Raw genomic sequence first — 14,681 nt, 5'->3', positions numbered from 1 at the left:
AATAGCTCTCTTAAGGAAGAGGTTGAAGAGCTTCCATAATTTGATTAAGAGAGAGAGTTTCATTTGTAGATTCCTCTTTTTGTGGTTGAGATGTGGTGGCCATTGCTAGTAATTTTTTCTATTTGGGACAAACCGTTTTGATATGACCCGGCTCTTTGCAAAAGTGACACACAATTTTGCTATAGTCCCTTCTTCCGCCTTGACCACCACTGGTTCCTTGATTTTGGCTTTTAAAATGAGGAGGTTTATATGTCCTCAAGTTGTTCCCGGGTCTAGAAACGACATTTGCTCCATCACACTCTTCTTGATTTATGGGCATTGCAAGAACACTTAGATTTTGCTTGTTAATGCCTATACGAGTTTCCTCTCCACTTAATTTAGTAATGACGTCTTCAAGAGAGGGAGGGGTGAAAGAGGATAGGAGAGAGGATCTAATTTGCTCAAACTCGGGCCTTAGCCCATTCAAAAAGTTGAAAAATCGATCTTCTTCTAGTTGTTTATGACGAAGCTCTATGGCTTCTTCACTCCATTTGGCTTCGAGCATAGCAAACTCATCCCAATTGGAAGAGAGTTCGGCAAAATACTCTCTTATAGTCATCTCTCCTTGAAGAAGGGTTAATGCCCTCTTTTGAAGGTAATACTTATGGGACAAGTCCCTAGAAGTGTACATCTTCTCAAGGTACTCCCACGCTTGAGAAGCCTTTTTAAACTTTATAATATTGACATTAATTCTTGTCTCAACGGAAGAAAAAATTTATGACAAGATCTTGAAGTTCTTCATTTCCCACTCCTCAGGTTTTCTACTATACTCTTCAAGAGTCTTAGTTCTTTCATGTCCCTCAAGAATTTTGATTTCACCTTCTTTAATCAACGTAATTTTAGGCTCTGGTTCCGAAATCGAGCTTTGAACGTAACCCCAAAGCCCTTTTTCTTTAATGTGGGCTTTCATATTTTCGGCCGATACGTGATAATTGGAGCCATTTAGCTTGAAATCAAGAGAAAAATGAGAGTCTTTTTCACCCGTTAGAGAGGTAAGATGAGAGAAAAGGGGACGTACCACAATAAGATTTTAAATCTTACTTGTTGTAGTAATCTTCTAAAATATTGGATGAAGAAGGGTCTTTACGTCAATCACCAAAAGATTGAAGGCACGCTTCATGAGGCACTTGATATTGTGAAGAACGACACAAATTTCTTTCTCCAAGCGACCTTGCTCTGATACCATGTGAAAATCTCTATGAAAAGAGATTTTGTGTATAAACACAATGTTAGAAACACGAAGTGTGCACAAAGGCACAAAGGAGAACTCTCACAAGTGCACGGATACAAATGCACAAGAGCATAAAAAAATATCAACTTCAATATATTGGGTCCCAAAAGGGGCTTTACAAAAGCATGAAAGAACTCAAGGGGGAACACCCCTATTTATACAAAATGGGAGACCATGGAGGGGCTCCCAATATGATCGTTGCGACCCCTCCAACGGTCATAATTAGGACCGTTGGAGGGCCCAACGATCATATTGGGTGAGCCCCTCCATGTGCTAAAAAGCAAAAATCAAAAAAAGAAGAAAAATAAAAAGAAATAAAAAATAAAAATTACGTACATATTCTTATAAAAAAGAATGTGTAAAATGAGATGAAATGACGAATATACCCTTATCAGGTACGAATATATATATATATATATATATATATATATATATATATATATATATATATACGAGATATATATGTATATGTATCTCTCTCTCTCTATATACAAATATATATAAAAGATACGATACAATTTAACATTGTCAACTTAGGGTTCCTTTTTAGACCGAACAAGAAGAACAGATAAGGAAGAACAATAACAAAGATAGAAAGGGAAAGAGCAGGCAGAAAGAAGCTATCTGTTATTTATTCATTCTTAGCTTTTAATACTATGGGCTCCTTTGGAGACAGCAAAAAAGTCAAATTTAATAGACTGGATTGGGATTTTTAAGCTTGATGGAGGAGCTCAATGTTTTCTTAGAAGGTTTTCATGCTTCAGTTGGAAGTGGTGATGTTTATTGCTGATGGCTGGTCTCAATGGTCGGCATATAATTTAAAGTTAGTGTCTCATAAATGTACAAAGAAATTTTAATGAAAAATTTGTAAGGGAAGCAACATGATAATATAAAGTGGGTAGACTGTTGTGTTTAAGAACTTTTCCAGACATCTGTGGTGATTGGTAATGACTATACAGGTTTTAAGTTGATAAAAAGTTCATCTTGGGTGAACAAATGCATTGAATATGTTGGGAGTAACTTTTAATTTTTTCGAAAAAAGGGTGCAAATACTAATGGTTTCATCATGTCTTTCAAAGGTTTGGAATTGTCTTTACACTCCTTAGGTTTACTTTGTTGGAGTTTTGAGAGTGAATTTCTCAACCCATGTAGTTGTTATGCAGTCTTATTCTTGCTTGAGAGGTTATTAGAAAAACGTAAAAGAATGAAAGCTGATGAGATGTTTAGTTATCCTCCTTATGAATGCCAACTTATTTGGCAATGAACTATTATCCTGAATTTCTTGGCAATAATATATATGTTTTATTATTGAATGTATGCATGTGTTCTTAGATTTATTTTCACATGTTGAGCATAGGGTATTCATTGGAGTAATGACATAACTAATCACTTTATTGCTATCTAGATGGGAACATATTCACATAGTTCGTGTGTAACCATTGAATGAGCTGTTTTTCAAGTTTAAAACCGTTGGAGTGTGCAAGCTATGATTGTATGATGGATGAACTTGTGAAAAAATGCTTGTTATTGTTAGTATTCACATAAGCTTAGACCACACATGCATTAATCAATAAGCGAAAAAAGTTCATATGTTTGCAAATTTATCCCATATATGCCATGTACATCCGACCAAGAAGGTGAAAAGCAAACAAGTGTGTCAAATAATGATGAATGTAAAGTATCTCCACCATATTTGGCAACAAATGAAATGCAGAGTCATATACATGGTTATACAATAACTAATTGGACACTTTTCATAAACTTTGCTCAGCAATTTTTACATTTTTTCTAAGCCATTCTTTTTGTGATTTATCCATTAGGATCTCATGGGGTGTGTGCGTGCATGTTCATGTATTTATAACGTGTATCTATCATGGCCAACAAATGTCATGATAATTTGAATTTATTGCATTTCTGTAGGTTTTTATAATGATAAAAAAATGACAAAAGTATTGTTGATATTAAAAAAATCAGCGAAATTATCATGATATTTTTATTACAATATTGCATGAAATAATCGGCCATAACTTTCTGTTTTTAGAACTTAGAAAAAAAAATTAAGGTTAAAAATTAAAACTAAAAGAATAAAAATAACATTAATTTTCTAAATTAAGATTGAAAGCACACATTTTTTTTTATTTCGCTCTAAAATAAAATCAGGTTGAATATTTTATACAAATTTATGAGATTTTGAATATTTTTGGTCTCAGTTGTTTAAAATGAAATCATCATCGTCATCATCATCATCAAGCCTTATCCCCCTACATGGGGTCAGCTTTGCAAATCCTTTTTTTTTTCTATTCCTGTCTATCTAAAGTTACAACTTTGGTCACTTTACAATCTTTCATGTCACCTTTGACTACCTCCTTCCAAGTCTTCATTGGTCTTCCTCTTTTCCTAGTTCCTTCTACTTGTATCATGTCAACCTTTCTCACAAGAACCACGATGGGTCTTTGTACAACATGTCCAAGCCATGTTAAACAACATTCACTTATTTTATCTTTTATTGGTCTGACTCCTAGTCGCATTTTGATATATTCATTTTTAATTTTATCTTTTCTTGTAACCCTAGACATCTGTCTTAGCATACTCATCTTTGCAACATGCACTCTATCTTCTTGTCGCTTCTTAGTCGTTTGACATTCGGCCATATATATAATAATGTTTGACTTATATGTCTTGTAAAAATGTTCTTTCAACTATAGAGGTACTCTTTTATGACACAACATGCCCACTAGTCTGTCTTCACTTATCCCCAATTGATACTAATCCTATTGGTGATATCTTCTTCATATTCTTCATTTTGTTGTGATATAGACTCTAAATACCGAAACCTTTTTTTATGACGAGGAACCTGCATAGGAACGAGGGTCACTTAATGGGACCCACCTCCTACATAGTAAATACCAGGTGAGTGTCGTAGCCTGCAAAGGACACCCACTGGTCAAGCCACCAGTGTGATCCCATGGGGGAATCAATCCTGGGTAAGATGGGGTTCCATCATTTTTCCAAGACCGCCTTAACCACCTGGGTAACTCAGTGCCGGCCCTAAATACCGAAACCTATGGCATTGTTGACTATGCATATATTGTGTTCTTATGACATTGCTCTCACTAGCTTCTCTATTAAACTTGCACTCTATATATTCAGCTTCTGTTTTCAAATTGTTTAAAATGGAATAAAATCTAAAAATCTTGAATTTTTATTTGCTAATCTTTATTATTTGTCCAAAATCATAGACAATTCTGAGTGATTTTGAAAGTGATTCAAAAGTTCTCCAAATTGTCTACTGTATGGTATTGGGTTTTGGGTTCTTTTAAAACAACATTTTTGACATGCTCAATGTGTTAAAAAGGTCATTTTAAAATTGTTAAAGGCATACTTGAAAAGGAAAAAAAGTTATCAACTAATTAAAAGTGTTTGTCAACTTAGAGTTCCTTTTTAGATTCAAAAAGAGGAAAAAGAATAAAGAAGAAGATAGAGAAGGAAAGGGCAAGGAAGGAACATATATGCACAAGCAAGCAAAAATAATAAAAAAGGAACATATACGTACAAAGAGGAAAATACCAAAATGCCCCTGAATGGTAAAAGAACTGACATGACTATCACAAGGTGATGCACAATTGCAGGTCTCAGACAACATTGATTTTCTTTGTACCACCTGTCTCACACGGACATTTCACTTAGCATGCATATCCCATGTTGACACAACATGACACTTGGACATTTTATGAACACAATCAAACCAGTTTCACATGCAGTGAACATTGTGTCATTAACTTTATCTATTTGCTTTTATGTTCTTATTTACCTATTTTGTATTCACTTGAGTTTTCTTTAAAATTTGTTATTAATTACATTACATTTCAATTTCAACTTAGTTTAATTGATGTTCCTAATTATAGTGATTCAGAATTTCTGTTTTATACACTGACGTACATACATCTATGTGTGTAGGGCTGTGTCCCTGTGTCCTAATTTTTGAAAATTATTGTATCACACCAACTGTATCCGCACCGTGTCTTGTGCTCACATCCGTATCCATGTGACATAGTATACCACAGACATGTTCTACTTCTACCTTGTCTTTAATGTTTTCTTCCAGGTTTTCTGTCTTGTCTAGATCATAGGATACTGTAGTACTTGAAGTTATACTCTTGGCATCTTTCTGCATACCACCTGATTCTAATATTGATGCTGTGATAGATTGGTGTCTGATCTTATATCTCTTGCTATTATGATATAGTTGTCCAAAGAAATAAAGGATTAATATTCTTTTTCTTTTTTGCTTTTGCTACTGTGCATTCTTCTATGGTTTCGAGGTGTATGGAGAGCCATCTGATTTCCCAAAGACATTCTGATATTCAGTGTTATAAGGAGGCTCCTAGAAAGTTAGCTACAAAGATTTTGTTTCTTGTTACTATTTATTAGATGAAGTTTCAGTAATTTACTTTGAGCAGATCTTTTAAAATAAATAAAAAAATATAAATATGCATGCATGCATACATACATACATATATTATACGTGTGTGTGTTCCTTTCTGTTGAGAAGATCCATTCTAGTAAAGAAAAGTGGATTACGTCTGACTTTCCGTTTTCAATGTGAAGCAAATGCTTGTTACTCCTAAAGTGTCAAATATACTTCTGGTGGACTAATTGTTATGATTTTCTTTGATAGTAATTCATTGGTAGCAACCTACAGTCTGAAAATTGCTTTTTCCATGCTGTCACTGCTGGCAGTCTTAGCTGTTAATTTTTGCTCTTTACAGGTAATGCTGCTTGTCTTCCACCGCTAGTGCCTGATCAAGTACGCAAGCTAAAGCAACTCAGTGTTCTTACGTTGGCTGAGTCAAGCAAGGTATACACTGGCCTGCATTTTTTTTCCTCCTTTGAATATTGATGACTGTCAAAATTGTTCATCAAAAGATGTTACTAGGCGTGGATCATATATAGTTTAATATGTCATCTTTGATAGAAGTTGCTGAATAAGTTACTAACAAAGAAATAAGAATGTGAGAACCAGGATGATGACACACTAATGGCTCTAATGCATGACTAATGTTCCAAAGAATACCCAGGAAATAGTGGATAAATCTTTACCACTTGAAACTTGTTAAGAAACTGGTGAGACATGATGTATCAAATGCTTTGGGATGAACCCACATACACATGATTTTCAATTCCAAGCAGTTTGGTTTGAACTTATCTTTGAACTTTTCCTGAATGAAGTGCTGATTGAACTTAATGTGTTTTATTTTTCATGGTATATTGGATTCAGTTTTTCATACTAGTTATTTAATTGCAAGTTTTTTTTGTAATAATGCTTTGCTTTTCTGCAATGCAATTGCAATCAAGAATTCAAATGATTTATGTCGGGAGGTAGTGGATGCAGATGCTGCTTTCATGATGCCATAGAAAAGTCATCTCAAGTACTTGTGTGTGCAACTATTTTTAGAAAATGGAATTTAAATGGAAAAAATATCTGGGAATTCTTTTAATATCTGATGTTGGCCATGAAGTACATGTATTGCTTGACTCAACAATAACAGGTCTTTAAAGTTAAGAATTATTATTTTCCTATGAATCTCATGTATCTTCGATGATAGGAGGGTTTGTAGTTTTCCTGAAGCCTACCAGTGGCAGATGGTGTAAATTATGGTTGATGGTCTACAGACCACGGTAGCTATGTAAGTAAACTCCACAGTGATTAGACGATCTAATTGCTTGTTTAGTACAGGCTAGGATTGATTGTAGGGACCAGGCCTAAGAAACATGATACTGTTAGAATGCTATGATCTCCAGGTTCACCTGTGCAAGAAAAGTGAAAACACGATAATGAAAAGAGGCTGCAGAAAAACAACACGTTAAAGTGTGCTCATTGTATTAGGGTATGAGTATTTAACTAATACATACTTTTAGGGTACAAAAATACCCTTTAATAACAGATAGAATTACAACACTATGTTTGGATCTGGATCCGATCCAGTACAAAGGTCTGGTCTAGTCACTTCTTTTCAGCCTTCCTCAAGTTGTGCATGGTCTTGAACCATGAACAACTTGCTTTTCAGAAACCAGAATTTGTCCTTTGTGAGCCCTTTGGTGAAAATATCCGCAACTTGCTCATCGGTTCGCACAAACATAGGCTCAATCTCCTTTTCTTCAACCTTTTTCCTGACGAAATGTTGATCTATCTCAATATGCTTGGCTCGACTGTGATAGATGGGATTAAAAGACATATTAATAGCACTTTGATTATTACACAACAGAAGTGATCGAGCAATCGGTTCTCCCATCTCTGTTAAGAGATGTCTTATCCATGTAGCCTCAGCAATGGCAGCAGCCATCGATCTATATTCAGCCTCTGTACTCGAACTAGCAACCGCCTTTTGCTTTCTACTGCTCCAAGACATCATGTTTGACCTAATGAAACTACAATACCCAGATACTGACCGTCGTTCATCTGGGTCACCCGCCCAATCAGCATCAACATAAATAATGATTTCATGGCCATTTTGATTTGATTCACTTTTCCTGTACACTAGTCCATCACCAACTGTACCTTTTAGATACCGTAGTATTCGCTTAACTGCCTCCATGTGCAGTGTATGAGGTTCATGCATAAATTGAGATACCTGATTAACCGAATACACGATATCAGGTCTAGTAAAAGTTAGGTATTGTAGCATGCCAACTATGCTGCGATACTTAGTGGGATCCTCATATAAATCTCCTTCTTTAGAACTCAGTTTCTGATGGATGTTATTGGGAGTTGCTAATGGCTTACAATCTTTCATGCCTGCCCTAGTAAGAATATCCATGGTGTATTTGTGTTGAGTAAGAGTAAGGGTATCACATGTCTTATCAACTTCCACCCCGAGAAAATATCGCAGATCTCCCAGATCCTTCATTTTGAATCTTTGATTTAATAACTTCTTTACTTCCTCAATATGACCTTTGCAGTTCCCTGTGATAATAATATCATCTACGTATATCAATAGAAGAGTGGTAACATTTCGTTCATTGTGAATAAATAATGAGTGATCTAGAAGAGATCGAGAGAAACCGTGCTTCTGTATTTCTAGTGAAAAACTCTCGAACCATGACCGAGAAGCTTGTTTCAATCCATAGAGTGCTCTTTTCAACTTGCATACATACTGATTGGCATCTTGTTCTGCGTAACCAGTGGGTTGCTCTATATAAACTTCCTCCTTTAGGTCCCCATGTAAAAAGGCATTTTTTACATCTAGTTGACTCAATGTCCATCCATGTTCAATGGCTAGACTCAAGACAATACGAATGGTCCCCATCTTAACAACAGGACTAAAAGTTTCATCAAAGTCCTTTCCTTGTTCTTGTGTGAACCCTTTAGCTACAAGTCTAGCTTGATACCTTTCAATGCTCCCATCTAGTTTATATTTTATCTTGTACACCCACTTCGATCCAACCACATTTCTATTTAGTGGTCTAGGCACAACTTCCCATGTGCCACATTCATGTAAGGCTTCCATTTCTTCATTCATCGCTTCGATCCATCTTCTGGAACTCGCAGCTTGATAGAATGTGAGAGGCTCATCTTCTTTATTTATGGACATTAGGAACAGTTGAAAATCCAAAGAAATTTTTTTATAGCTTACCCACCTGTCAAGCGGATGTCGGGTCCGGGTGGATCTCCTGACGTCCAACATCTGTGGAGCGGAAGTAGAAGGACCAACATCGGTGCCAGGGATGGATGAGGGGCCTTTCTCACGCCGGGTGTAGACAATACCCTTATACCTTACTGGCTCAAAGTTTTGTGTAGTAACCTTTTCTGGTTGAGAGTCATCTGCTGATTCCCCACATACCTCTTTCTGACTGCAACCTGTAGGACAATCATCCCTAGTATTGGAGAAGAATTCTGAATTTAACCATGGATAGTACACCTCAACACTGGGACTAGGAGTGGCAACATGAAGGTTTGAATTAGCAGGTGTATTGTCAAAATTCATCTCGTCAAACATGACATTTCTTGATATTTTGACACGTTTGCTTAATGGATCATAGCACCTATACCCCTTGTAGTCTTCAGCATATCCCAAGAACCTGCACTTTAAGGCTTTGTCCTGAAACTTATGTCTCAATGAACCATCAATGTGAACATAGCAAACCGATCCAAACACACGTAATTCATGATAGTCGGGATGAACGCCAAATAAAGAGAAGAATGATGACTTATTTTCTAAAATAGTCATGGGCAGTCGATTTATCACATGGACTGTGGAGTGAAAAGCTTCTGTCCATAGGGTGATAGGGAGATTGCTTCCATGCATCATGCTCATTGCACTTTCAACAATATGTCGATGCTTCCTCTCAGCAATCCCATTTTGTTGAGGTTATGTATGCCACTAATGCTTGATCTCTTTTCACCCAAGCAACATAATCTGGATTTTTGAGAAGAACAATAGATTGCGCCCCTTTATCGTCCTGCTTTTCCTGCGAAGTGAACTCTGGAGGGGGTGAGACTTATCCATCCAGATGACCAGAGAGATCTTGACTCCTTATAAAAGGAACAATCTGCCTTTTCCAGGTCAAGAAATTTGAATTATTCAGCTTTTCAGAGACTAATTGGCTAAGAAAGTTAGAGGAGAGGCCTGATTGTGGAAAAGTTGAGTCCATTGGAAGATATTGTGGGAAGAAAGAGAAATTTCAAGAAAAATTTCTGAACCAAAATTTTAACTCACAAGGAACTCAGTTACTTGAATATTCTGTCCCTTTTTTTTTTTTGGACAGATATATTGTATTCGGGTATGATCAGAAAGGAAAACTGATCAACTAACTGAATATCAACATTAACGCAGTTCCAGATTAAGTAGAAAGATGAAACGAGAGTATGAATATTTCAAGATGAAGAATATTGCAGTCTGAGATAGCAGAAATATGAATTTCAGAGAGTATAATATTCAGATCGACAGTAAAGAAAACTGACTATCAACAGGAAAAAGGTTCCAGATTAAGAAAGAAAAAAGAAAAACATGAAAGACAGGAATACGAGTATTTCGAGATAACAATTATGCAAACTGAAAACTCCCAAACATTAATTTCAGCAAGCACAGGATTCTGGTCGACTGCCAGAAACGGATTGATGTCTCTTCACGTCGAGAGACTCACAAAAAAGGACGTCAAGAGACCCAAAACGAGGACCCTTTGGTTTTCGAATAGGTTAACTGATTCTGAATCTCTAGAGATTCAGATCTGAAGAAGAGATAAGAAAAGGAAGACGTTGACGTTCTTACCAGATCTGCAAACAGAGAAGACGCTGAAATCTGGTTCTTACCAGATCTGCAAACAGAGAAGAAAAGGGGAAGAAGATGCAGAAATCTGGTTCTTACCAGATCTGCAAACAGAGAATAAAAGAGGGAGAAGACGCTGAAATCGGGTTCTTACCAGATCTGCAAACAGAGAAGAAAGGTGGGAAAAGATGCACGTTGAAATCGGGGTTGAGGAAAAATCAGATCATCTTCTCTCTGTGATCATTCCTTCTGAAAAAAAAAAACAATCTCAGGCCCAGTCTAACACTGCTCTGATACCATGTTAGAATGCTATGATCTCCAGGTTCACCTGTGCAAGAAAAGTGAAAACACGATAATGAAAAGAGGCTGCAGAAAAACAACACGTTAAAGTGTGCTCATTGTATTAGGGTATGAGTATTTAACTAATACATACTTTTAGGGTACAAAAATACCCTTTAATAACAAATAGAATTACAACACTATGTTTGGATCTGGATCCGATCCAGTACAAAGGTCTGGTTTAGTCACTTCTTTTCAGATACATCCCTAGGACTATTGTGCATGTGTTGGCATGGCTCAACATGGGTATGGGTACTAGGTACTACCACTTGGGTGTAGGTCGATCCTGATCCGTAAACTCACTTTATATATTTTCTTCTTTTAGTTTGACCAGGATCAAAGGTTTGAAGCCACTTTGGTCCCACCCTTAACTCAACTCCTCATCCTTAACAACCCTCCCCTTGATGGGCTGGTTGCAGAGAGAGAGAGAGAGAGAGAGAGAGAGAGAGAGAGAGAGAGAGAGAGAGAGAGAGAGAGAGAACAGGCTGGTTGTGGAGACAAAGAGAAGATGAGGAGAGAGAGAGAGTGGTTCGTCCCTCCCCTTCCTTTTCTTCCTTTTCGTTTTCCCCAGGAAAGGACAAAATTCTCTTAAATTATAGAATTGTCCCTTTTTTAAAACTATTTTATAGTTTTCCCATTGGACTAAATAAGTGTACATTCAGCTCGAAAAGCAAATTCTAACTTTTGGATCATGTTTAACATGTTCCATTTACTATGTTCATGTGTTAAAGTTGACTCCTGTAATGAAATGGTGGCCTTCCACGAACGCCCTTGGAATGATCGAACGAAGTGTCTAAAAGACACTTTTAAGCAAAGCCCTTAAAAAGGGTAAAATAGGAACAACACACATAAATAAATAATTTTATTTATGTAAAAAGGATGCTTGAAAAGCATTACAAGAAGTGGAGTTTACAAGGGGGCTGCACCTCTATTTATACAAGAGCTAATGGGAGAGCTCTCCCTTCTAGCTGTTGGACTAGTCCAACGGCTGGAAATCTAGCTGTTGGACTAGTTCCAACAGCTAGTATTTGGTTAAGTTCCAAGTGAAACTTAACCAAACTAGATATTATCTAGTTCGATACGAACTAGATAATATTTATTGTACAATAAATTAAAAGAAAAAAAACAAAAATAAAAAAATAAATATATATAATAATAATATATTATTATTATATATATCTATATTACATTTTAACACCCCCCCTCAAACTTACGATACAATGAGCGAAAGTTTGTCTAAGAGGAAGTGAAATCTGGGAGCCGCAAGAGGTTTGGTGAAGAAATCTGCTAGTTGGTACTTAGATGTAACATATGGCAGATCAATGGTGTCATGTAGGTACTCTTGAACATAGTGACAATCCATCTCTATGTGTTTGGTGGGTTCATGAAAGGTCCGGTTGCTTGCGATGTAGATTGCACTCTTATTGTCACATCACATGCGCGAGGCCTGTGTTGCTTCAGCTCCCATGTCAGCTAACAATCTTCGGAGCCAAACAACTTCCATTGTGGTGGTTGCCATGACTCTATATTCGGCTTCAGTGGATGTAAGAGAGACTTTCTGCTGCTTCTTGCACCTCCACGATATGAGAGATTTACCTAAGAACACACAAAAATCAGTGGTTGAGTGTCTATCATTAGGATCATCTCCCCAGTCAGCATCAATATAAGCAATTAAATCTAAAGAAGATGATGCAGACAAAAAAAGTCCTCGTGAAAGAGAACTCTTTAAATATCTAATAATGCGTAAGACTGCTCCCATGTGAACAGAGGTGTGAGCATGTTGAAATTGACTAGCTGTGTGGACAGCATGACAATGTCTGGCCGAGTGATAGAAAGGTAGGAAAGCGCTCCAACAAATTGTCTAAATGGAGTAGGATCTTCAAGTCGTTCTCCATCATCAATTTTCATCTTAACATTAACTACTTCTGGAGTATCTACTTTCTTTTCACTTGAGATGCCAGACCTGCAAACAATGTCAAAAGCAAATTTAGTTTGAGAAATCAAATACCCTCTAGGGAAATAAGCAACTTCTATGCCGAGGAAATATCGTAATAGTCCTAGGTCAGACATCTCAAAATGAGTTTTAAGAAGAGTTTTGATATTAGCAACTCCCTGTTTGTCACATCCAGTGATGATCATATCATCCACATAAAGAAGAAGGATAATGATACATGCATGAGATTGCTTAATAAACAAGGCAGTGTCAGTCAAACAAGAACGAAAACCAATATTAGTCATAACATGACTAAACCTGTCATACCAGGCTTTTGGTGCATGTTTAAGACCATAAAGCGCTTTCTCAAGACGAAGAATTTTACCCTTAGGAAGACTAATACCAGGAGGAGCTTTCATGTATACTTCTTCAACAAGGCTCCCATTTAAGAATGCATTTTTAACGTCCATTTGAAATATAGGCCATTTCTTAATAGAGGCTATGGCAATTAAAGTTCGAACTGTGGTCATTCGAGCCACAGGAGCAAAGGTTTCCTCGTAATCAATGCCATACTCTTGAGCGTAGCCTTTGGCTACAAGACGTGCCTTGTATCTTTCTAGGGTCCCATCACTTTTGGTTTTGAATTTATAGACCCATCGACAACTTATAGGTTTCTTTCCAAGAGGTAGGTCTTGGATGGACCAAGTATTGGCTTTTTCTAAAGCATCTAGCTCTAATTTCATAGCTTTAATCCATTCTACATGATTTTTTGCTTCAAAATATGAGGAAGGTTCAACATAGGATTGAATTAAAGCAAGAGCTGCCCTATATGAGGGTGAAAAAGATTCATAGGAACAAACTTCCCGGGGCGTCTAGAGATTCTAGAAGTCCTACGAAGAGGAACTTCAGAAAATCTTTCTAATGCGCATGGAGGGCGTTGCTCTCCAATTCTTCGTTTTGAATACTGAAGACTAACATCCCTACTAGTTTGATCTTCAGTATCAAGATCAAAGCTAGTAGGGCTTTGGTCATTGTCAAAACTACATTCAAAATCTTCTTCATCAGATTTGGAAGTTAAGTCAATTAAAAAGGAATATTCAGTAATATCCTTGTGTTTTTCACTTTTAAAAAAATTCTCTTTTTTAAGAAAGGTCACATTCCTTGACACATATAATTTATTATTTTGAACATCGTAACATCTGTACCCTTTTTGGTTTTCGGCATATCCTAAAAAGGCATATGGGATTGCACGAGGGGAGAATTTATCGTTTTTGTTTGTAAATACAAAACATTTGCAACCAAATACTCTTAGTCTGGAGCTAAAGTATAAAGTTTTTCAACCGGAGATATGTTTTCTAAAGAAGAAGATGGCATTAAGTTTATGAGATAAGTAGTAGTTAAAGTTGCTTCTGCCCAAAACCCTTTTGGCACTTTGCTTGCTATTAGCAAAGTCCGAGTGGTCTCCATAATGTGACGATGTTTGCGTTCTGCAAGACCATTCTCTTGCGGGGTATTTGGGCAAGATCGTTGATGAATAATGCCATATGAAATAAGATAGTTTTTAAACTCTCTAGACATAAATTCTCCCCCTAAATCAGTGCGAAAAATGGAGACATTACTTTGAAATTTGTTTGTGACCATTTTATGAAATATTTGAAAGTGAGTAAAAACTTCGGATATATGTTTAAGAAAATAAATCCAAGTATGTCTAGTAAAATCATCTATAAAGATGACATAATATGCAAAACCACCTTTATAAATTACTGGTGCGGGTTCCCAAACATCCGAATGTATTAACTCAAGTGGTTTTGAAGAGACAAAAGTTCTACTAGAGAAAGATAATCTTTTCATTTTTCCAAGAATGCAGTCTTTA

The 14,681-nt window shown here is 36.5% G+C and overlaps 1 protein-coding gene across 3 annotated transcripts in view; it reads left to right on the top strand.

Moving 5' to 3' along the window:
* LOC149813920 (COP9 signalosome complex subunit 7-like) overlaps positions 1-14,681 on the top strand; it is a 41,367-nt gene that overhangs the window by 11,401 nt on the left and 15,285 nt on the right. For all 3 annotated transcript variants that reach the window (XR_016428233.1, XM_089991340.1, XM_089991341.1), the window contains exon 3: positions 6,040-6,128. Coding sequence is in view for 2 of the 3 variants with exons in the window: in XM_089991340.1 (XP_089847466.1) it covers positions 6,040-6,128 (89 nt within the window). In the remaining variant the exon portion in view is untranslated. The remainder of the gene's footprint in view (positions 1-6,039; positions 6,129-14,681) is intronic.

This window comes from Nuphar pumila, chromosome 16, assembly GCF_984573655.1.
Source record: "Nuphar pumila chromosome 16, dmNupPumi1.hap1.1, whole genome shotgun sequence".
NCBI lineage: Eukaryota > Viridiplantae > Streptophyta > Magnoliopsida > Nymphaeales > Nymphaeaceae > Nuphar > Nuphar pumila.
This window is presented reverse-complemented; position numbering and strand designations above follow the sequence as displayed.